The sequence below is a fragment of the Hydra vulgaris genome, chromosome 03 (genome assembly GCF_038396675.1).
Source record: "Hydra vulgaris chromosome 03, alternate assembly HydraT2T_AEP".
In the NCBI taxonomy this organism is placed as follows: domain Eukaryota; kingdom Metazoa; phylum Cnidaria; class Hydrozoa; order Anthoathecata; family Hydridae; genus Hydra; species Hydra vulgaris.
This window is the reverse complement of record NC_088922.1, coordinates 14237501-14262568: the sequence shown is the minus strand read 5'-3', so window position 1 is coordinate 14262568 and position 25068 is coordinate 14237501. Positions and strand designations below refer to the sequence as shown.

Sequence of the window (25068 nt, the reverse complement as noted above, 5' to 3'; positions counted from 1 at the left end):
GAAAATTTTTGGGGAAATTTGACACAGAAAGTTTACGAGGGAGATTGGCAAGCTTCAACAGAGCAAGTTTTGATTGATCGCATTAAACTAAAACTACAAGAAATTGATTTAAACTTTTTACAGTCGCATATGAAAGGCGTCAGAGCAAAATTGAGATCAATTGCAGATGGTGGTATTTTTTCATATAAAAAATAATATATTTTTATTAAAAGATAAATGCTTTATTTAAAAAAAATATAATAGTAGCTTTTTTTATTTATTTATAAATAAGTTATTGACGTTTTTATTTTGTCCGATAACTTCCGCATCACCCGTTAGTGAGATCATATCATTTATGTTATGTGTTTTCTGATAAATCCAAGCAAATTCCCCCGCAAAAAGGAAACCAAAAGTAATAACATCTAAAAATAATTGCATCTACAAATAAATACACTTTTAAAATAGATTGGGTTATTGAAATTTCTTCAAGATCTTACACTATGAACGTATTCTACTACAAAGATTTTAAAAAAATATTTACTTCTTACTTTAGAACCAAAAAACATGAAACGTTTTGAGGTTCTGTTACATCTCATATTCTGGATTTCTATAATATCTCATATTCTGGATTTTTCAGACTTTTATCTTCCTCTGAATTTTCAGAAACATCATTTACAGTTATTATTTTATCGTTAGTGTCTGCAGACTCAAATACTTTAGTAATCCAACATTTCAATATTAAACAGTGTTTGTTCAATAAAAATTTTTCGTTTTCCTTATACGAATCGTTCTCGTTTTTAAGTTAGTTTTTTGGCTCCAGATGTTTGTCGGTTGGTCACCTTTTTAAGAAATTTCACGTTTAATACTGCTAAGTTTGCTTCTCTTTATCGAGATTGCCATTTTCACTCTCCTGATTCCGTTCTCTACCTCTACAAATCTCTTATTCGTCCCTGTATGGAACACTGTTGTTATATTTGGGCTGGCTCTTCTAATGATGCTTGTAGACAAGGTTCAAAAACGTATTGTACACGTAGTTGGACCCGGTCTATCTGCTAAGCTAGAGCCTCTTTCCCATCGTTGTAAAGTTGCATCTCTTTCTCTTTTCTACAAATACTATCGCGGCTGGTGCTCAAAGGAGCTTTCATCTTTAGTTCCATCAACCAAAACTCATTCTCGTTTGACTCGTCATTCATCAAAGTCTTATTCTTTTACTGTATCTGTCCTTGCATGCTTCAAAAACTTTTTCGTCTAGCTTTTTTCCCCGCACTTCAACCTTTTAGAACTCTCTTCCATCTTCATGTTTTACTGACTCATACAACCTTCAACTTTTTAAGTCTTCTGTCAACCGTTTCCTTGCCTAACTTAAGTGGTTGCTTGCAACCTTGTTGGGAGTGTACCAGAATAAAAAAAAATATTTTTTTTTGTTTATTACGGATGATGCATAAGTTATCGTACGAAAAAAAACTTTGATATCTTAGTTACAAATAAAGAAAAAAACTACTTGGATTTTTTAAATGAAAATCTTTGTTTGAGAATAAAAATCATTTATTTTTTATATTAAAAAATTTCATCATCTGCATTAGATCTTAATTTTGCTTTGACGTTTTTCATAGTCAACTGTAAAAAATTTAAATCAATTTATTTTAGTTTTAATTTGATGTGATCAATCAAGACTTTTTCTGATGAAACTTGCCAACATCCCTCGGAAATTTTTTGGGTCAAATGGTCTTAAAAGCTCTTAACTTGTCATGCTTGAGACAAATTTAGTAAGTTAGATTCCTTATCAACATACATAGATAGAGCAATAAGAACTAGTGTTTTCTGGTAAATCTAGCCTAAATAAATAGTAAAAGTTGACATGATACATGAGAATGAATGGAAGTTGTATTTCTAAACATCCATCAACACAAAATGATGTTTTGAATGCTACAGCCTTGGAAGTATGAAACAATGGCTTAGATATACGACGACTAGAAACGTTAATTCACATCCTTTCCCACAAAGCAAACACTTTCTTGGTATGTTTTGTTGGTTTCTGTGTAGTGCCCAGGTTTTCTATTTATTTTATCACGTGATTTATCAATGACCAAAAGTGATTTAGAGTCATAGAGTTGATTAAGTTTTCTTTTTTTTTTGCTACTGTTTGTTGTTCAATGGTGTATTTGGGAGTTTTTTGATGTTATCTGCATTGAGTATTAATTTTTTTAATTGACGACCAATTCTTAATTGATTTACATCGAATTTAAAAACCAATTTTCTCTAACTGACCCCTTTTCAGTTGTTGACAAGTCTCTTTAATTTGGCTTACTTTTCTCTAGTCCAGGGTGTGTGATGAGTAGAACACTTTTTATCTGAAAATAAATGACCAATTTTGAGTCTTCTTATGTTATCATAGACTATATTTTGTACTATTTTTTCTTTTTCAAAATGTTTTACAATTTCACTTTTTTTTTATATATATATAAAAAAAAGTTTTGAAAAACCATATATGGTTTTTACAAAAACAATTCTGAGATATATTGAAAAAAACTCTCGTTTTGCTGAATTAAACCTCATTTTTATTAAATTTGTTTAAATTAGAAAAAAAAAAAAATACATTTTATAAATTTTTTGTGCATATACATCAAATCACGTCATTGTTTAATTAATAATACGAGAAAAATTAAATTAAAATTTGTTTGATAACTTATGTATCACCCGTTATATTTGAAGTTTTGTAAAAAGCAGCTAATAAATTCTTAATATTTTAAGAGATCAAGAAAATATTTTTTCAATCAAATATTTAACTATCTTGCTATTATTAACATATTTTACAAGAATCATAATACGGTTTCAAAGAATTCACTGTACTGAACTTCCAATAATTTATCTTACTCGAAGTATAACTGATTTATTTGAAAAGTCAGAATTTACTTTAGGCATCATTATAGACTTATCTAAGTTTTTAAACACTATTTACTATGAAATATTGTTTGAAAAACTTGAATATTATGGTATTACTGGTAGAGTTTTAATGCACAGTTTGCCAATTTTGGCCCTAACCCTCAAATTGAGGACCAAAAAAAAATGGCAATATGATCAGTAATCTAGAGACACTCACGGTTCATCTGGCATAAAAATTAAAACCTGGTTACATTGTCTGAGAGAGAAAACTGAGTTTGAAGTTAGATGGTCTCTGAAACATTTTTAACATAAAAAACATGCCGGTTGAATAAAATGGTGAGTAAATACCTATCTATAATAATATAAATGCGATTTTTCATAGATTTTACATTTTCTTGTTAAAATAGCACCATTTTTTTTGGGGGGGGGGGGGGGTTCGTTCAAAATGTTTTGTTCCTATTTGAGCTCAAACATACCAACTAAAAAGCAAAATTTTATCCTTGAAATGCATTGATAAGAACCTGAAAATCTGGAGACAGATTGTTGAATTAGACTTTATTCTAATTCAACAATCTGGACACAGATTGTTGAATTAGACTTTATTCTAATTCAACAATCTGGAGACAGATTGTTGAATTAGAATTTAGTCTACTAATAAGAAATCATTAGAACTTACTTCTAGTTTAAATGATTGAGTAAAAGCTTCCAAACTGCTTCCATCACATGCTTTTATTAATTTACCCAAAATTGGACAATTAGTATTGTAGTAAAATTTTAATGTATTGAACTTTTTGAATTTTTTAAAACTGATTGATTTTGCAAAAGTTACGTCAAAACGTCATTCAAAGTAATTTTAAGTAATAGTGAGTTTTAAATGAGTTATCATTAGGTAGTACCACCGAGGTATAGAAGTATAAAATTCTACTCTGTTTGTTGTAAAAATCTTGCTTCCCCAAAGTAGAGAACTATTTAAATTTTGGGAACTACTTGATTTAGGAAACTTAAAAATTATTTTAGTTATATACTAAGTAAATACCAAAAATATTTTAAAAATTTATCGTAATTAGAAATGAAAAAATTGGTTGCTCGTATTTTTGCATCCTTGTGACTTTATTAAGCAAAAAATACAATTACAGGCATAAAAATTTTCAAAGGCTGAAAAAATTAAGAAAATTTTTTTCAAAAACGGTACAGAGTTTCTCTAGTCAACTCACTTTAAAGCCTCATAAGTCAGTTAATTAAAAAGATAAATAATCCATTCATTTTTTACTAAAAGCCCTTTGAATACTTTATATCCTTATACAGTTTTAAAGGTTGTGATGTCGAAGGATTTTCTTCAAATGATTTTTAAATATAACCTGTGGAGTTCCACAAGGATCAAGATCTATAAGATTCTTATTATTTCTTAATTATGTTAATGATCTCTATAAAGTCTCGAAATTAACAGCACTTATTTTTGCTGATGATACAAATTTGTTCCTATCTAAAGACAACATCTATAAACGTTTTTATAGCGTGAACGTTGAGCAATCAAAAATCTCTGACTGGTTCAAATCAAATAAACTTTCACTTAAATGAAATAGACACTCTTCCATTCATGTTTCAAAAAAATTTTCTTTCAAGTAACATACCTCTTCTTTATAATGAAAACATTCAAATAAAAAAAGTAATTTTCACGAACTTTCTAGGTGTCATTATTGATGAAATTTTATCATGGAAGGTTCAAATCGGAAACTTATGCAACAAAATTGCAAAAAGTATGGAGTTTTATATAAAGTAAAAAGAGCTTTAAACAAACATTCATTAACTCAACTATATTACTTATTTATACACTGTCATATTAATTATGCTAATGTTGTTTGGGGTAGTACCCAAAAAAGTAAACTAAAGCCTCTTTATTGTCAGCAGAAGCATTTTACACGTCTTATATATTTTAAAAATCATTTTACTCACTCAAGACCTCTCTTATTAAACATGAATATTTCTAATATATATCAATTAAATAATAATAATAATTTTTTTTGTTTAAAGTTTTAATGTAAAACTAACTCATCTCCAGCTTATTTTCTTGATTTGTATTCGTTAAAAGAAAAAAATAAGTATCTTTTAGGAAATGATAATTTTATTAAACAACCAGTTTTATAAACAAACTTTGGTACATATTGAATTTCAAAATCAAATAGTTTTAAAAATTTTGATTTTTCTCATGAATGGAATTATTATTTGTTCAAAAGAAACCTAAAAGAAGTAACTTTTTCAATTGAAAACATATTATATACTTTTGAATTATACCCAGTTTTGTCATGCACTATAATATTTAACTTATATTTAATATAAACTTGAAATGTGAGAAACTTTATGTAACTACTATAATTTGAATTTTATATATATATATATATATATATATATATATATATATATATATATATATATATATATATATATATATATATATATATAATCGTATATATATAATCGTGTGTATATATATATATATATATATATATATATATATATATATATATATATATATATATATATATATATATATATGATATATATATATATATATATATATATATATATATATATATATATATATATAATCGTAAATATATATATTCGTTTACAGCATTACTTTTTAGTGATAATTTATGTAAAGACTTTGTGAGCATCTGTGTTTCATTTTATTTATGCAGGAAGACTTTTAATATTTATTAATGTTTATTATTATTATCATAACTCATAAAATTGTATTACAAAATTTATATACTTCAAAAATTAAATTTAATTTTGGATTGTAAAGGTAATATAATGACCAGATGGTCTCCTATCTGCGTTTTATTTTATTTATATAGTAGATTTCTATTTTTATTTTAATTAACTTTATTGTATTACGAACTTTATATACTTTTTTTTAATATTAACTTTAACTTTGTAATAAAAGAAATAAAGCTTTTGGACAATCTGGAAGTGTATTTAAAAGCATCTGAGTACAAAACTATATTTACTATAATTGGCAAATAAAATTTCAGAGATTATATTTGACAAATAAGATTCAATGGACGCAAGATGTGGTTTAGAAAATTTTGAAAATTGTTTATTGAAAATTGAAAATCAGGGGGTTTCAAAAGACTCAGTAGTTCAGTTGATGCATGTTGTTAACAACACTACCACAACAACAAAAAAATTGCATTTTTTTTCCTAATTTCTTCAACAGCAGTTCTCTGTGATAAGACCTGATGGTCTCCTTTGAGTATCCGCGTTCTTCATTTTTATCTTTTTTAACGATATCTTCACTTGTAACTTTTCTTTTGTATATATTTGTATTTGTATTTTAAATAATGAAGACAAAAAAAAAAAAAATGTCCACAAATACAATCTACTTGAAAAGATATACTTATGGGGTTACAGAAGCCACTTTTCCATCACTCAGTGTACATTCTAACTCATATTTGGTAATATAAAGTAATAAAAATCTATATATAAATAAGAATCTTCTAATAAACGAAGCGTGATTAAAAGTAAAATAGCATCATAGAGATTGATAGCGTTTAATCTTGGTCTCACATAAACATCGATATTTTATTATATAGCATACACAGAAATATTATGTTTCAAATAAATATTGATATAAATAAAAAAATATTTACTTCCATTTAACTTTAGTTTTAAACCAAAATTTTTATTAGTGTAGGAGGAAATAATAATTTAATTAAGTTTAATGTTTTAAATATTAAATAAATTGATTATACTAAGCAAAAAATATCGTAACAATGACTTTTTTATTTTTCGTATTCGTATTCTTCTTTCCCTTTTCACTTTTATCATTATATTATATTAAGATTTTATTATATTATATAAAGATTTTATATCGTTTTATAGTTTTTGGTGGTACTTATAATTTTTACCTTTAAACAAACATTAATAAGATACACGGTTGTTGTTTTTGTTTTTGATTAAAAACTGATGTTTAATTAATTATGTAATAAAAAAAGTACAACTGACTAACAACGCCTTAGAATTACGGTAATAAAGAAGTCTTATTACGTTGTCAGCCTTTAAAAATCAAAAAAAAAAAAAGGAAGTCAAAAAAAAAAGAAGGAATCTGAGCTTATCTGAACTCTCATTTTTCATCCAGAGGTGCCCTGCTGTTCCGTATATTCCTTTTTCCTGCAAAACATGTTATTGAAAAATGATTTATTTTTATGGATTTTGTTCAAGAAGTATTGTTAAATATTATTTTATCTCTTGGATGTTTTTTAATGTACCAAAGTCCAAAGTCGTTGTTAAAGTAACTTAAACTAAACAAATACATTATAGTAAATTTGTCAAAAATGTTCTATTTAAAATTAGTTATAATGAAAGAACTTTTAATGCGGTTGTATACTAACAATCAGTAAAACTATTACAACAACAACAAAATTTTATCAGCACCATATGCAAATAAAAATCGTCTTCCAGTGAATAAAAAATATTGATCAAATAGTTGGCTGTGGCTTTATGATTTAACTAGAGCTATTTACCGTTCTCATTTCTGTGTAGTGTCAACAAAATCCGTTTTATTTTTAATGTCTCTGGTCTAAACAATTTTTTTCTTTAAAACTAGATTGGAAATGGATGTTTTGAGTATATGTAAAAATTGCCCCCAGCAGTAGGACGTAGGGATCTGCGCAATAAACAAAATATATTAGTTTCTAAATTGATAAAAAAAAAATACGCAAAAAATTATTTGCACGTGGCTGCAGAACTCTGAGACCGACATTAGATAAATTTTATTTATTTTATAAATTTTAACAGTAAAATTTTAACTTTTTTTTAATTGAATTTTTGACACTAGATTTATTTTTTTCTTCTCTAAAATAGGAAGGACGCGTCCTGCAGAGATAACTCTAGGATTTATGTCACGCAAATAGCAAACATTTTTTTATCTTTAACTTGTAGTTTATTGTATAAAAATACACACAGCGTGATAACAGTAAAAGTAAACACAACTGGTAAAATTGTACGACTACCCCATCTGAAAAGCCACTGAGATTTTATTTTTAAAAACTTAGTTTTGCACTTCAGCTCTGTTCGCTAACACAGCTACTTGTTTTGTTTTTTTCTCATGGGCTGTGCTGTGACTTATGTGGCTTTACATTGAAATAACAACTTGCTAAGAGATTCTTGAAAGATACTTGATTGAAACTGATAGTTTCTTCAAAGCTAAAGAGTCAACAGTCAACTAAAAATATATAGTTTATTGATAGAAAAATATATAATATTAGGACAGTCTGTAAATGAGATTTAAATTATTGGCTACAGGTTAAACAATTAAATTTATTGGCTACTGAAGATCAGAATAACATAAAACATAAAAATTGAATTGATTACAGAGAATAACTGATTAAATTTATAGAAGATCAGAAATCACCTTTTCATTTTAACAAAGATCAATGAGGGAAAACTTTGAAAATTTTTCAAAAATGTTTCTTTTAAAAAATCAAGTAATAAATCATTTTATTTACTTTACTGCATTTTTTATAATTTGTATATGAGTTTGAGTATATTTCAAATATCAATTATATATGCATATATATAAAAAAAATAAAATATATATATATATAAAATAATACATGCATATATATATATATATATATATATATATATATATATATATATATATATATATATATATATATATATATATATATATATATATATATATATATAAACTTAATTATTTATAAAATAACTAATTTATTAAGAATTTATTTTATATAATGGTAATATTTGTTATTTATCGTAATTTTTTTATAACCTGATGTTTAAAATATAATAAACTTTCAATTGATTGTATTGTTGAATTACCGATAAATTTATTAGTTTACTTAGAGATTTGTTGATTTACTTTGGAATTTATCAGATTACCGTATTATAAAACTAACTCAAATTAACTTATTACTATGCATATGTATTTAAAAATAGTCAGCATTGATTTGTTGGCTACAAAAACCAAATGGAATATGTGTTCAATTAACAACAAAACATTAAATCTTTTGAAGTTGAAATTATTGAGTCATGAAGGACTCTTAAAAATTTTGAGTGTTAAAATATCAATAAGTTGTTATAATAGAACTATAAAAATAAATTCAACAAGTAGCAATAAAAAGAAAGGAAAGAAAAAATTAATTAAAGAAGATTTTTAAAGCAAATAATCAAACCTATAAAAGTATAATAAGACATCTTTGATATTTGTTTAAAATAAAATTATAGAATAATGCTTAAAAGTTATTGTAAAAAACTGATTTTTTTATTTGTAGCGTTTTTTGACTATGCTCAAATTTTAAAGTTATCCATACTGCGTTAATAAATATTACGTAATGTTATTGTAGTAATGACAACCACGTTTGTAATGACAAAAAAATCAAGTATTATTTTTCAAACAGTATTTGATTATTTTGTCGATGCAAATTGTAATTTAAAAAAAAAAAAGTCAAGTATTTAACAGTACTCGGCTTTTTTTTCTATATATTATTTCTTTATAATAATCAGTATAGGTTGTAATCATTACCAATAGTTAGAGAATTTTGAACATATCTTTAGAATATATATATCGTGTTAATAATAATTACAAATGTGCCAAATTTAGAATATTAAATGTCTTTTTAAAATGAAGAAAAATGAGTTACGCTGAGGTGTAAAATACTTATTTGAGCCCCTCGGACTTTAATACAATTTATTTACAGCTGTATTAGGAGTTATTTTATATTTACACTAATTTATAGTAAAATAATGTCACATTTAACAAAGTTGTTCTTTTTGTTTTGTATTAAGAAACAAAAAAACTTTCTTAAGAAAATATGTATCAACATCAAAATAAAAAGTTAGAGAACTAACAACCACTTCTAACAAAAATCTCGTCACAAAAAAACTTTAGGACATCTAAACCTAAAAAAAATAGTTGTTAACCATATAGATAATAATGATCAACTTTTAAAAAACTAATTAGAAAGCAGCAGGATATTTACAAATAAAACTTTTGTTTGCTCCCAGGCAATCCCAAAATGCAATGCGTAGTTATAATGACGTCATTATCTGGCAAAAAGTCTATTACGGCAACTTTATAATTCTCGAGTACATAATATACAACGACGTAATTTATCTGAAAAGTTAATACAATTAAACGTAGTTATGCAGAAAGCAGCCAGTGAATAATTTTGGTCAAATTAAAATATTGATGTCATCCGATGGAGAAAGGTCAATTCTATGCTCTTCTAAAACCAGCCAGACGGCATTTATACAAAAATTCATAGTAAATGCCTCACAAAATATTTGTGTTGTTTAGATTTGATTATTCAACATTTAGACGAAAGTGCTTTCATCTCAGTTTGAGTATTTTGTGGCTGGCTGTGTTTTACATAACTAAATTCAATTAAGAAAAGTTTGTACACCTTTTTTGTTTAGTACATATTAAATTTTTAATTGTATGCTTTCACTTTTATCATCTTACCCAAAAAAAAGTTATAATAGTAGCAGTGTCGGAAACTTCACCAACAGTTATATAAATATAAACTATTTATAGAACTGTTGGTGAGGTTTCCGATACCTGCTAAAATATTTCCACAAATATTTAATTAACTTCGCTCTCTTAAACAATTCCAAACACGGTTTTGTATACAACTTGGAAGTTTTTGAAGTTCAGGGGTATGACTTACTTTTAACAACATTGTTGAACATTATTTATAAATTACTCTATAGGTATTTACAAATCGAAAAAATATGTCAACTGCACAAACATCAATTGCTTCTGAAGATTTGAAATGACATTTGTTTTTGGCTTTCCAAAAGTAGATACGAGGATATTTATATTCAAGGAAACTAAAAATAAACTATACCTCAACAACGTACTTAAAAAATATTTTAAAATGTTTGTAACAAAGTATTGCATTTTATAATATATCAATAACAAACGATAATTTTTTTTTTTAAGAAAATACGTCTTATTATCAAAATGTTTAATAAAAGCAGTAAAAGCTTAAATAAAACATTAATGAAAGAAGTTTATAAAAAATTGTTTTACTTTCAACTAAAATTGCATCAACATCCAAAACAGCAATTTGATCCAAGTAAATTAAGGCCAAATTATATAAAAACACTAAAAATAAATTTCACGTTACGGCCTAAAAATCAAAATCATTCTTAAACCATTTTCTTTTTTTAAACTCGGTTTTAATTTTAAAACTTTTTCCAAAATTAAAATAACAACTAAAGTAAACCTCGGATGACTCGAGTTCACGATAACTCGAACGTAACTCGAAGTGTTTACAAATTTCTATTGAACCCAATTTCTCATAAAAATCACTCGATAAGTTGAACATTTAATATGCCGAACCATTTTCTTTGTCCCTTGGAGGTTCGAGTTATCGAGAGTTTACCCTAATTGCAATGAGACGTAAAGTAGCTTTTGAAACAAGAATTTTTTGTTCACATATTATTTAATAATAAAAACGCGGCAAAATTTTTATTTATTTAGATTCAAAATTCTATGTCAACAGAACCTGATAACTTTCACTCATTCTCAAAAGATTTGCATCAAAGTATTAGCGAAGCGTATAACTCGACTCGATCGATAAACTTGTCAGACAAAAAAGAGATGCCTGGATATTTTTCTAATCGATCAAATTTTACAAGAGATTATACCAATCAGTCAAACAATCTACGTACCGATTCACACGATTTTGTTTCAAAGATCGACGCTTTGAAAACAATTTATAACAACCATTTGTATGAGGAAGATATCTACAAAAATTTTAGTGATTCTTCGTCATCCAACGGTTCGATTCGACCTTCACCTTGCAGCAGCTTTGATAGTTGCAGCACCGAGACATTTGGCTCTGATTATAATGATTTTGAGTACAGTTTAAAACCATCTCTAAACCTCCATCTTCAACGCCACATGCGAAAACCACCTTATGGATACTTATGTCACTTGTGTTTTTGCAAGGGTCATTTTATTAAAGATTGTCCTGAGGTCAGTTTTTTTTTAATGATAAACCTTTTTAATGGTAAAAGTATGTATGTATGTATGTATGTATGTATGTATGTATGTATGTATATATATATATATATATATATATATATATATATGTATATGTATATGTATATATATATATATATATATATATATATATATATATATATATATATATATATATATATTTATATATATACACACACAAACAACAGAAACATACGTTAATATAGTTGTACTTATTTACTTTTAAATCTTGTTAAGCTGTATTAGCATACATATATACAGAAACACACACATTCTTGTTTTTTTTTAACAGGCAAGACCAAAAGGTGAAGGACTAACACCATATCAAGGCAAAAAACGCTGTTTTGGAGAATATAAATGTCCATCATGCAAACGAAAATGGATGAGTGGAAATTCCTGGTCAAACATGGGCCAAATGTGCATTAAGTGTTCTATCTACGTTTACCCACATAAACAAAGACCACTAGATAAACCAGACGGACTTGATGTTTCAGACCAAACAAAAGAACATCCTCAAACCTTGTGCGAAAAGTGCAAAGTCTTAGGGTATTATTGCCGAAGAGCTTCCAGTTAGACAGTTAGAATATAATTATATATATATATATATATATATATATATATATATATATATATATATATATATATATATATATATATATATATATATATATATTTATATATATATATGGACGGTGTTTCGTGAAAATGTAGTAATCCACACCCAAGCTGTTTTCAGAAAATCTTAATTTAACAAGATTTCCTTGATTATGGATTAGCGTTTTTCCCACCCAATGGTACTACAAACTTGATGTTAGTTTAAATATTATCCACTCAATACGGGAATGATCCTCAAGAAGTCAAATATGGTGCTAACCTCAACTTTTGAAAAATGTGGATAAGCACTTTTTCGCAAAACACCTTCCACATATATATATATATATATATATATATATATATATATATATATATATATATATATATATATATATATATATATATATATATATATATATATATATATATATATATATATATATATATATATATATATATATATATATATATATATATATATATATATACACACACAATAGAAACATAAGTTTATTTAGTTGTACATATTTACTTTTAATTCTTGTTTAGCTGTATCTTTTCGTGTTTATATTTGTCAAGCTATATATAGATGTTTGAAAACCAAGAAAATTTTTTTTTATTGTATTAAATACGAGGAAATAAATATATATGTAAATACAAAAAATTATAAAATTTAGAAACGTTTAAATTATAATTAACTGGTAATGCAAAATTGAAATGTAAAGATATTAAATATATAAAAAGAATATTAATTGTCATTTATAATAGAATCTAGTATTGTCTATGAATAATAAATCATTTTATTTATTTTTGATTTATGAATATTTCGCAAAATTTTGGTCGATTTTGTTTTAAGATGTAAACATCCTCTGCTATGAGTTCTTCGCCTTTCTCTCTCTTTTTTTTTCTTTTAAAATCTTCAAGATCCTCAAGAGCTATGCACACTAAGTATGTAAAAATAAAAAACGCTTTACGCAAGAAATCAAAGTTTAATAATATAATTTCAATTAAATTTAAATTTATACAAATTTTACTACGATTATCTTACGCAAGTTAAAATTATGGAAATATTCAAAAAAACAACAAACAAATCAAAATATTTTAGTAACGTGGATATACTTTCTATCTATATCTTTCTATATGATAGCTTTACAACTTTTATTTATGTGGTGTGTATGTACAATTCTGTTTGAACTAAGACACCGTAACTGAAAGAATATAAACCATAATGCCACAATAAAAAAAAAATGAAACAAAAAGCCTGTAAGTTAAACCGTTAACATCCCTATCATTCTATATCATAAAAGATGTTTACAATATTTATGTACTTTTTCCATACAAAAAAAAGCATAACAAATTAATGTAAATTCTTATTTATGAGGACAAAAAGTCCTGTATGCTGGAAGTTGACCCTAGAAAGTGACGTAGGCATAACCACAATCATCAAAAAAACGAAAAGTAACACTGCCTTTAATTTTAAAACAGTATTGCTTTACCTTTCAGTTAACAAAATTCTTTTCCATCCACTTACTGTTAATGCAACGTCAGAAGATTAAATAGGTAATAATGTCAAATAAAGTCACTATACAACGGTTTTCCAAATAAAATAAAACAACTTGAATCTTTTAACACATAACTTCGTAACTTAACTGTGCCATAACGAAGCACTGCACTTCTTTTAAACAAGTATTAGTTGCCCCCCAATTTTACCAAATATTTTTTGGTAAAATTGAATGAATTTGAAGTAAATATTTGAGTATACAAAACATTGGGTGATACTTTGGTGATATTTGAAGTAAATATTTGAATTTACAAAATGGTCAAAGGCGCCATACTTCGTACAATCTGCTCGAAATTTAATTCCAAAGTAATTTCGTGTATTTTTTTTTTTACTTAAACGTTTTTGATAGCTTTCTGTGGATTTAAATAATTTAAAAACCAATGTTAAGGTTTTTAAGACAAAACAAAAAAACAAAAACAAAATTAACAGCTTCCTATTATTAACAGGTTTTCTACATGATTACTATTATTAACAGGTTATCTACATGATTACTATTATTAAAAGGTTATCTACATGATTACTATTATTAAAAGGTTATCTACATGATTACTATTATTAAAAGGTTATCTACATAATTAGAAATCTTTTAGCCAATGAAATATTTAAAATCAAATTTGAATTTGCAAAAACTGAATAATTGTGCAATAATATTTTAACTTTTTAATGTTGTCAACTGCATGAAAAGACGGAAGCCAAAAATACATTTTAATTATGAAAACTGAACTTTGCTGTGTATTTTGTTGTAAGGAGGTTGTTAGGCACTTTTTAAAAAATATAATAATTAGGGGATGAATAGTTTTAGGAAAGCAATTAACTTTAAAAAAGCCAAAAATAAACTTAGTTTTTACAATTTTTAATATGTTAAACTTACAATATTGTATACTCATTTGTTTTAACTTCAATCGTCGAGAAAGCATCACATTACAGTTTTGATTTGCAATGCGTGTTTAGCGCATTGCAAACAAAGAACACAAAAAAAAGACTTTTTCAATAATTAGAAACGTAATTTTCATTATTATTTGTTTCTTGTTCAGAAGAAGAGTTAGTTAAACTAACGTAAACGTTTTTGTATATGCTTTAGAAGCATGGTAGTTTTTGCAAAATCTTTGATCAGTTTTCGGTGTGAAATTGATGGACAGAACAAACCAACAGAAGCTTTCATTTTAATTATGAGCCTATATATTTTAATCAATACGACCTTTATCTAAAAAAAAATTGCCTCAACAGCACAAACCATTTCTTGGTCTGGTAAAAAAATCTGGTAATTAATTGAAGTACTTTTTCCATGAACTTCATTATTGTTTAAAACAACTTGAAACATCACACTTAAAAAATAATTGTTAAAAAATATTATTTAACGAAAACGAAGATTTTACAAAGACTCCATGTGATTAACAAACCACATTGAGTTTTGCTCTATTATTGATAGTAACTGAGAAGGTTCAATATATTTATATATTTATATTTATATATTTAGCATTAACCATATAGTTTTGTAGTCTATAATCATTTCTAACATTAGCTGGAGTTTCTACAGTTTTAACATTATTTTTATAAATCTCCGTCAATTGCCTTTTCAGATGCATTTAGATTTGTACCAAAATGAGCATGTGGCACCTGCATGTTAATATAAGACTCCTTTATGTGAACAGCATATCCAACAGGAACTGATAGTAGTTTATCCCCATTATGTAATAATACTACTTTTAAACTTAAGTTTGAAGCATCAATAAAGATTTTGAGTGAAATTATTAGTCTATTAACCTTATGCAAAAATAAAAATATTTTTCTTACCAAAGAACTAAGTTAAGTAGTAGTTACAATATATTAATATTTTTAGATTCTACTCTAACGGACTTCACTGCCGTAGTCTGGAGGCCAGAGTTTAATTTTAATTTTTTCGTAAATCCAGGTCTTGAATTAGGTCACTTAATTCATTCTGTGTCGGTCAAATAAGAGCATTTTAGGAATAAAATCAGGATCTTGTGATGGTGATTTAGTGGCTCATTCTTGATCGAGCAGCAGAGAATAATCTGCTTGCAGACCAGGAATGAGGAGATTTTGCTGAAGTACTGGGTAAATAAAAGATGGTATATTAGGATAGCTAATATTCCATTCTTTCTATTTCCGAGCATTCTGAGGTGTTAGGGTAATACCATACAAAAATAGCAGCTTGTGACATGATTGGTTGGCTCTCTCCATATCATAGGAATAGCAAAAGACATAAAATGTCTCTTTTGATTAATACAGTTCCAGAGGTTAGAAGCATAAGTATGGCAACATATAAGTAACATCTAGCTTTTATCTTGGCCTCTAATTTTGCTCACAAAATAGCAGTGACAAGCTTTCTTAATCACAGAAGTAAGAAAATATTTCGATGTACAAAATGTTGCTTTTCACAACAAAAGAGATCAGCGCTATTAACATCCTTTCAAGGCATTTTGATATAATGAATGCCACTGACGCAAAAAACTCATATGCACAATTCAAAAACTTGACTGTGACTGGATCATAATAAAGGAAGATATTTAATCAGTAAATGCGATGAATTAGCACAAGATTATTGTAAATTATTCTGAATAACTATTTTAAATAAACTTTTGTAAATGTGATGACAAGAATATATCAATAAAGATATAGTCTTGTCATCACATTTACATAAGATACCACTAATGTTAAAACTTAATGTATCATAAAAACTAGAGCTAAACGTTATTTTTAAATGTGCTTTTGGGTGTATTTTCAAGACCATATAAGGAGCTCTTTGTTATGACTTTAGGCTGATTAGCAACTGCATAGCTTACTACTAGAGTGCTATGCATTACCTGTTTGAGTCAAAATCTCTTGAATCATTAAAACCATGACTAAAGTACCTAAAAGTAATAAACATTAAAAAACCACCATTAGCTTTTTAACTGTAGAATCTTCCGTTTACAAAATTTACTAGACCTAGATGCTTTTTGTGAGACTAATTTAAATTCTGCTGTTTATTTTCTAGATCTCAGTGCTGATTATTATTACCCTTTGATTTATAAAGACTACAATAGCCACAAGCTTGGCTTGTGACTATTGTATTCTTATATTAATTTATTTATAAATTAATATAATACAATATATAGTATAAAATATATAGTAATACAATATAATACAATATAAGAATACAGATATATTAATTTGCCAATTTCTTCTTGTGTAATATCACTGACTATGCTAGTATTAAAATTAAAGTTTTTTGTCTTTTTTGTCTCTTACCCAGACTTGTCTTTCTTGTCTCTAACCAAGTCAACTTTTCAACTTGTTTCCCATACAACCCAAAGTCTGAAAAATTAGATCAAGCCTGGCATACTAGTCATCTCCATAAGCTCATTTTTTATTGTATATCTGGAAAGGTTTTTAAAACTTGTCTGAGAAAGTTTTTAAAAATAGTCTAGGAAAGTTTTTAAAATCATTCCTTTCTAATTGCAGTATTAAAGTTTGCCTTTTATTGATAACATTTTTTCTTATTTCCAGTAATCTCTTTCATATTTCTAGCCTATATTAATTATCTCGAAAAATAAAACTTTGATTACCTCTAAAGTGGCTTTATTTCTTGATAACACATCTTTTATCTTGACAAAAAGTCATCACATTTTGATTACTTATAAGAGACAACCAGTCTTAAATGAGAACTCTTATTTGTGACAGCTTACAGTGGCAGGTAAATTTTAACCCAAATAAAACTCAGGTGTTTACTGCAAATAACTGTCCCCATATTATTGATATTCTTTTATTGATGAATGACAACACACCAAGTCTTCTACTTTACACCTTCTCAGATTACTTTTCATTGCTAACCTCTTATAGAATCTATATATAAAATTAACTGTGAAGTTAGCATCTGCTTAAATTGCATCTATTTGTAGCGCACGTCTGTTTTTTACTCCTGATTTCATTCTCTATACCTACAAACTTTTTATCTGACCTTTTTATATTTTAATTTTTTATGTGTGCATGAATTGTGTTGTCATATTTGAAATGATTTACTAATGATGCTAATTTTTTTTAAACCTTGTCTAAAAAAAAAAGGGCATTATATCTGACCTCTACACAGCATATAATTGTGTATGCTATTTGCATTCCATTCTTTCCCCCATCAGCTGCATACTAGAGTGTATCAAAAAAAAAAGGTTTTCCCCATTCTCGAAGTTCCAAAAAGACTAAAAATACAAAAAATACGTTTTTTTTGTGTAAAAATGAAATCTGTCAAACTTCATTTAAAAAAAAAAAGCATTTTGAAGAAAAAGTTTTTGGATTTTAGGAACTTACCTAATGACATATCTACAGTATATGTTTATAAGTTCTTTTTAAGGTCTTTAGAGTGACCAACAACGATATTTTGTTCAGCACAGTCAGTCACAATCAGCTTCATAAACTTTATAAATATATCAAATATTTGGCTGACATTGTCCTTGATCAACTTTTCCACCTTTTCAAAAGGAATCACTACTTTGAACAGCATAGCATACAGAAATAAAGAATTCTGCCATCTTTACTACCTTCTTCTTTTCCTTCTTCATTACTAGGGCTATTACATAGACATAATAATGGTCATAACAATAATTTCGTAGAAAAATGTTGGTATGACCATGCAAAAACAAAAGTTATGGCCATGCAAAATTTACATCCCATCATTTTGGGGGGTCGGAAAATTTGCATGGTCACAACTTTTGTAATTTAAAATATTTTTTTACAAAATTTAAAATCTGTCAATAAATTTAAATTTAGTTTAAGATAATCAAGTTGAAAATTTTACTACAACAATGCCCTCACGTTTGGGCAGGAGGATGGGGACAAGCGTGATGGGCCTTTTTTTGTTCCCAGGCCTCCTCATTTGGCATAGGTATGAACATACTTAAGTTTGGAGTTTGCACAATGTGTGGAATTGTCCTATCTGAAATATCAAAAAATCCTGTGGGCGCTCATGGGCTATTAATTCAGTTATACTCATGGTCAGCAGGTATAGAGCCATAAACCATAAAAAAATTATTATTACTAGTAGCTAATTATACAATATAGTCAAAGTAAAAAAATTATTTTCACCTAAATAATAAAAAGATGACATAAAATAAACTAATGTTCTTAACTTACAAAAAAAAAAATGACTCAATTCTGCTAAAAGCTAAACTATTACACACCTAAAAGTTAATTCCTAAGTATAAACTTTGAAATCAAAAATCATGTATCAAAAATATACCATTTAAAGTACTTGGTTGCTTTCACATATAAATGGATGAAAAAGTAAATCATTTGCTGATGGACGCAAATTCATTTCTCTAAAAAATTAGCATCAATATAGTTCTATGCAATTTACAGTATAAATTTTAAATATTTTGAAAAAACAACTATTGGTCCAACTTTGGCAGCATTAAACCATAACAAAAATATCTTTAACTTTTTTTGAATACATTTTATTTTATTTAGATGTAAACTTTTAATCAGTTGAAAAGACAATTAAAGTAAAATTCGTCTAAAGTTAAACATGTGCAATCTATATACTACATATGTACTACAAACTGATTATGTAAACTAGAAACAAAAACCTACATTTTCCAAAACTTGAAAAAATTTTTAATATTTCAATATTGTAAATATAGAAAAAATAACAAGAAAAGTTTTGGTATTTCTTGATTAAGTTGTGATATAAAAATGGTCTTGATTAGTTCAAGATATTTCAAGAAAAGACCAATTCAGTCTTGGATTCCCAAAAAGTGAATAAAAAAACTTTTTGTTTTAAAGCACAGGTTATTTGTAGGAGATAAAGATGGAGCATCAAACATGTTTTTCACCAATGCTACTTGATAAAAAAAAGTATTAGCCAGGTTTTCAGATCCAGCTAGATCCATCTAAAGCTAGCCAGTTTATGACATTATATGCAGATAATTGAATTTATATGGAAAAAAGTGTAGCAAGTGGTTAATAATAAAATATCTAAGGCTGATCAAATAATTTCAAATTTAAAAAATTTAAGCAAAAGAAAGTTTAAATTAATTTCAAGTACTCAATTTGGGTTGTAATAGGTTGGCAGATTGAGAAAAGAACAAGACCTTTTTTTGTATTTTTATTCTACTAAGATACATGTCAAAAGGTCTTATTATAAAAACTTAAAATTGATTTTCATTCGAAATTTTAAAAATATAGTGGGAATTGGTATTTACCACTTTAAGCACAATAATAAATAACTAATAGACTGCACTAAGAGAGACAAATACTTTTAAATACTGTTACTTTAAAGGTTCAAATTATAAATCAAGAATTAGAGATGTCACAAATATTTGGTTATTATTTTTGGTTATTATTTAGCACCATTTTTTACTATTTGGTACTTTGCCGAATACTGAATAGTAAAAAAATGTGTGAGAAAGAAATATACGAATAAAAAAAGCATAAAAAAGCATTACATATAACTGATATTGTTGTTTTTCATTTTAACAAATAATCAATATATTTGATACTTAAAATCTATAAGTGGTGGTTTATAATAAAAAAATTTCATTGTTTATTAGAGAAAATGATTGTGAATTTCTCATTAATTATATATTCTCACTAATTATATATTCTCATAAAAATAGCCATTTACTATGTAAAATACCACTGACAAATACAAAGAAATTTGCAGAAAGTTCTGTTAAGATAATGCTTTGCGCTTGCTGATTACTAGTTGTAAGGGTTTGTTGTCCATTTTAAGCAAACAGTTTCTTGTAAAAACTAATTTCATATGCAATTGGACTTTTTTTTTCCACATCTTCCTATGTGTGCATACTTTTTGTAGAGATTGGTTTGATCGTTTTCATTTACATTTCTTTTCCTAACAAAATAGAGTTGAACCATCACCATTGCTACTAAACACTGTTGATTGGTTTATCGGTGTCAAGCAGCCTTTCAGCAAGAAAGATTAACCTTTCACTGACTCAATATTTCTCAGAGCATTTAAATCTTAGATTTGTTTTGTTCACTATGTATTAACTAATCTCTTTAAACTAGTTTCGAAACATGCATCAATAAAAAAGGCAACTGCATAATTGACATTACCATTAAAGTTAAATCATGCTTTATATTCAGGTAGTGAAGACATCATTTTTAATAAGTTTTGAGTTCTTTGTGCAATATCTATCTATAGCAACTTTTGAAACTACCTTTGAAAGGCAATATATACCTAAGCAAACAATTTTTTTATCTTGAATGGTTTGAAGAGTAAAATTGATGTAACAACAATCTAATGTACATTTGACAAATAATGCGTGCTGTAACAGGGTCTAGTCACAAATGAAACAAAAATGCCCACAGCGTAGTTAACATATGCACTTCAATGATGCAGGTTGGAGTAATTAAAAAAACTAAGTGTTGCTGAATATTCTGTGCTTTGGCTGAGCGCCTAGCCGAATATTTTGTATTTGGTATTTAAAAAAATCATTATTTGTGACATCTCTATCAAGAATGGTGAATGTCCCATAAAAATAAAGTTATTTATTGTTTCTATCCTAAATTCTGTGTTAATTATGGGACACCAAAACTCCTAAGCATCTTCAAAAATAGATGTCCAACTTTAAATTACTTTAAGAACTTTTACAAAAAGACAGCTAAGGAACATCAGCTAAAGATTTCTAGAGTATAAAATAATTAAGGAATTCTTTAAAGTATTTAAGAACTGTCTCATAATGCCAGACCATATTTTGTCTTTTTAGTGAAAAAAAACTAATTAACTGGTTTCATAAGTATCAATACAAAAATTAATAGAAAAAGCAAGTTGTCAAGTAAGAAAAACAATTACCTGGTTAGACATGCTGCAACAAAACTTATAGCATTTTCAGAACATGTTTGAGATAATGAAGGAGGGTCATCTGTGTTTTCTGCAATTGCCAACATAGCAGCCTGAGGGTCATAGTTACTCCTGAGAGATAAAAATAAAATAAGAAAAAGACCTTCAAATATATAGATAATTTTCATGTTTTCACTTAATAATGATAGAAAATAATTAACTATAAACTTTCATAATGGAAAATAGTGTACTTTCCATTAACTGATGGAAAATAATATATAAACTGATAACTTAAGAATCATGCTACACAACAAACAGATTAAAAATAAATTGCAAGATTGTAAAAAATATCTTTATAGTATGATAATATATAACTTGGTACAAGTAACAAAATGCTAAAGTATTGCTTTCACCCAGGATTAGTTGAAATAATAAAAATTTTTATAAAAGCAATAATTAACAATACAATTTTTTAATGAACTGAATGATATAGGTGAATTAAAGTAATTACACTGTAATCATCACATCAAACACACATAACCACATAATAAAAAACTTGTATACTGCCTGTAATATACCCGTATTATATGCAAGTTTTTTATTATGTGTCCGTTAGTGATTTTTGACACCCTTGCTAATCTTTATAAGTAAATTATAGTGAAACAAAAAATAAATTATTGTTAAGCATTGTTTTAGATTTGAACTACTTTGTTTACATTTTTTTTAGAAACACAGTGCTCTTGGATAAAATCACCTATAGTGAAGTTGTTATGACATCTCCATGACACTCCACAAAATAAACTTTGTTTAAAAAAAAAGTGATTTATTTATTATTTAATATCATTTACAATGGAAAAATTTATGAAGCTAGAAATGAAAACAATCACTGCAATGGTAGATCCAGTATATATATATATATATATATATATATATATATATATATATATATATATATATATATATATATATATATATATATATAAATATATATATCCAGTATACATTATATATATATATAAGTTAATAACAATATCAAGTGAAACGCAGAAGTATTGATTATTATTTTTTTTTGAAAGTGAGTTAAAAATGTGTCCTTTTTCTTGAAACTGTTAAGGTTGACCATTTATAGTACATTTCAATTGAAAGTAATAAGATCAGGAGGTAGTACACTCCAATGAGTTGCCACATGTGGCTGCCACTCCACTGGCTGCCACAACTTGAATGTATTAAATACGATGTATTTTGGGATGTTAAAATCCTAAGAACCTTGGGTGTTTTTCTTTGAGGTTATTGTCATTTATAGCACTCCTAGCACACAATAATAGCAGGTTTATACTAAACTTTAAAGTATATCTTGATAAAATATCGCTGATGACAAAAAAAGAAAAATTTGTAAAATAAATTAAAACAATCTTTGATCAGAGTAAAAAATCTTATATTTTAAATATTACTTTATAAAGTTGTACTATACTTTCACAGTTAGAGTAAATATACAATAATACTACTTTATAAAAAATCAAGTCAAAATAAAAACTGAAAATAGGAATGAAACGTTAAAAACCATTAAGGTATACAAATTCAATAGATACATTTTTAAATGCCAATATTTTGTTTTTATATATGTTATGTTTTTTATACTAATGTAACACACTGATACAAGTTAAGGTTTGGCTTCTATGCAATTTATTGCTTTATTGCTATAAACTTGTAGTATACTAACTACAGCGACATACACATTTATTTAAGCGCATGTGCGTGGAAACCCTTTACTAAACCTAATTCAACTGTTCACCAACACTAAGTACAATCTCAAACTTCATTACAACCTTTTTATATTATGTTTAAGCTGAAAGATTTACTCTTTGTACTCTGTACTCAAAAACAGAGAACTGTATCACTAGTTCTATTAGTGGTTTCTCACATCAGTTAGAATAAAATTATTTCCATTACTTAAAGGGAACTACATTATTTGCATTTACTTATCTATATAATAAAATCTATAGACAATATGCGTAAAAAGTCATTTATTTATACATAATGGTATGAGTCAAACATGTGATGGTTCGCTATGTATCATGTAAAGAGATAAAAAGCAATAAAACTTTAAGTAATTTATAGAGAACTGTTATATGTAAATAAAGTAAATTTTTTTTTGCGGTAATTAAAGTGCTTCCAAAAGTTGTTAGGATCTTATCACAGAACACAGCAGAAGAGCACTAGAAAGTTCATGCTTTCTTCCTTACCAATGTTGCTTACTGGGCTAGAACTGGCATTGAACCTTGGACCTCTTGGTTCTGAGCTAGAACTATAACCACTGCACCACACCTGCACATTAAAAGAAAGTATAATTTTTCATAGTTTAAAATTTATAGTTTTAATTTTGGGATAATTTAAATGTATGAATTAATGAACCTGAAGTAACGAAGAAGGCTACAGAAAAAGTTTGTTTTCTATGTATCAGAAAATTCTGTGGTAATTGAATATAGAAACACTTGGAAAAATAAAGTGTTAAACCTAGTTCAATGTAAAAATGTTCAGATATTGCCACATGCTCTAGATAACTACTGCACAGCAGAAAAAGTAGAATTTACATAAAAGAAAAAAAATTGGAAAAAATAAAATTATTGAAACTGCAATTATAGATCTAGTATTTATCAAAGTCTAGGATTAGAAATAGATAAAGTTAATATCTGTGTGGAAATAAAAAGTTCCCTATCATCTTTACAAGTTATAAAAAACATTTTTAATAAAGTAGTGAACTTTGACTCCAAAGAATAAAAAAATTAATATTCCTTAAATCAGAGTTAACAAAGCTCTAGTTGGCTTTTGTTAAAAATGTTAGCAAAAACTGCATAAAACTTTTGATTCTTATAGGGAAAACAAAGTCCAACAATTTAAAGTTTTACCTGGCAGCAGATCTTGAATTACTTACATAATTGTGGGTTTCAGGACATGGGATAAAATATTCCTGTTAATTTTGTAATTGTGATAAAACTATTCCTGGAGAAACCTCTAATATGCTAAAAAAGTTATTTAAACACAAATCTAAAAATTTTTCTATGCTATATAAATGACTATATTACTATTTAAATACTATTAATATATAAATTAATATATAACTATAAGAATGTTGCACATTCAAAAATTGAAATTTCAAGTGTCTGGTGAAGAGCCTGATTGTTGCTTTACTGAAAAAACAGAATTATTTGGCAT

The 25068-nt window shown here is 26.6% G+C and overlaps 2 protein-coding genes across 3 annotated transcripts in view; one reads left to right on the top strand and one right to left on the bottom strand.

Moving 5' to 3' along the window:
* The first annotated feature begins 7897 nt into the window (after positions 1-7897).
* Positions 7898-13261, top strand: LOC100212606 (zinc finger CCHC domain-containing protein 24). The gene is made up of 3 exons (XM_065792407.1): positions 7898-8351; positions 11381-11878; positions 12198-13261. The coding sequence occupies exons 1-3, from the start codon at positions 8301-8303 to the stop codon at positions 12477-12479; spliced, it is 831 nt and encodes a 276-aa protein (XP_065648479.1). The 5' UTR covers positions 7898-8300; the 3' UTR covers positions 12480-13261.
* Positions 13009-25068, bottom strand: part of LOC101238172 (mitogen-activated protein kinase kinase kinase 19) — a 47136-nt gene continuing 35076 nt past the window's right edge. The window contains exons 9-11 of one of the 2 annotated variants that reach the window (XM_065792405.1): positions 21868-21987; positions 19294-19372; positions 13009-13443 (exon numbers count right to left, since the gene is read on the bottom strand). In XM_065792405.1, the coding sequence (XP_065648477.1) occupies positions 19297-19372; positions 21868-21987 (196 nt within the window). In that variant the 3' untranslated portion in view covers positions 13009-13443; positions 19294-19296. The remainder of the gene's footprint in view (positions 13444-19293; positions 19373-21867; positions 21988-25068) is intronic. The other variant, XM_065792406.1, reaches the window with a different exon arrangement.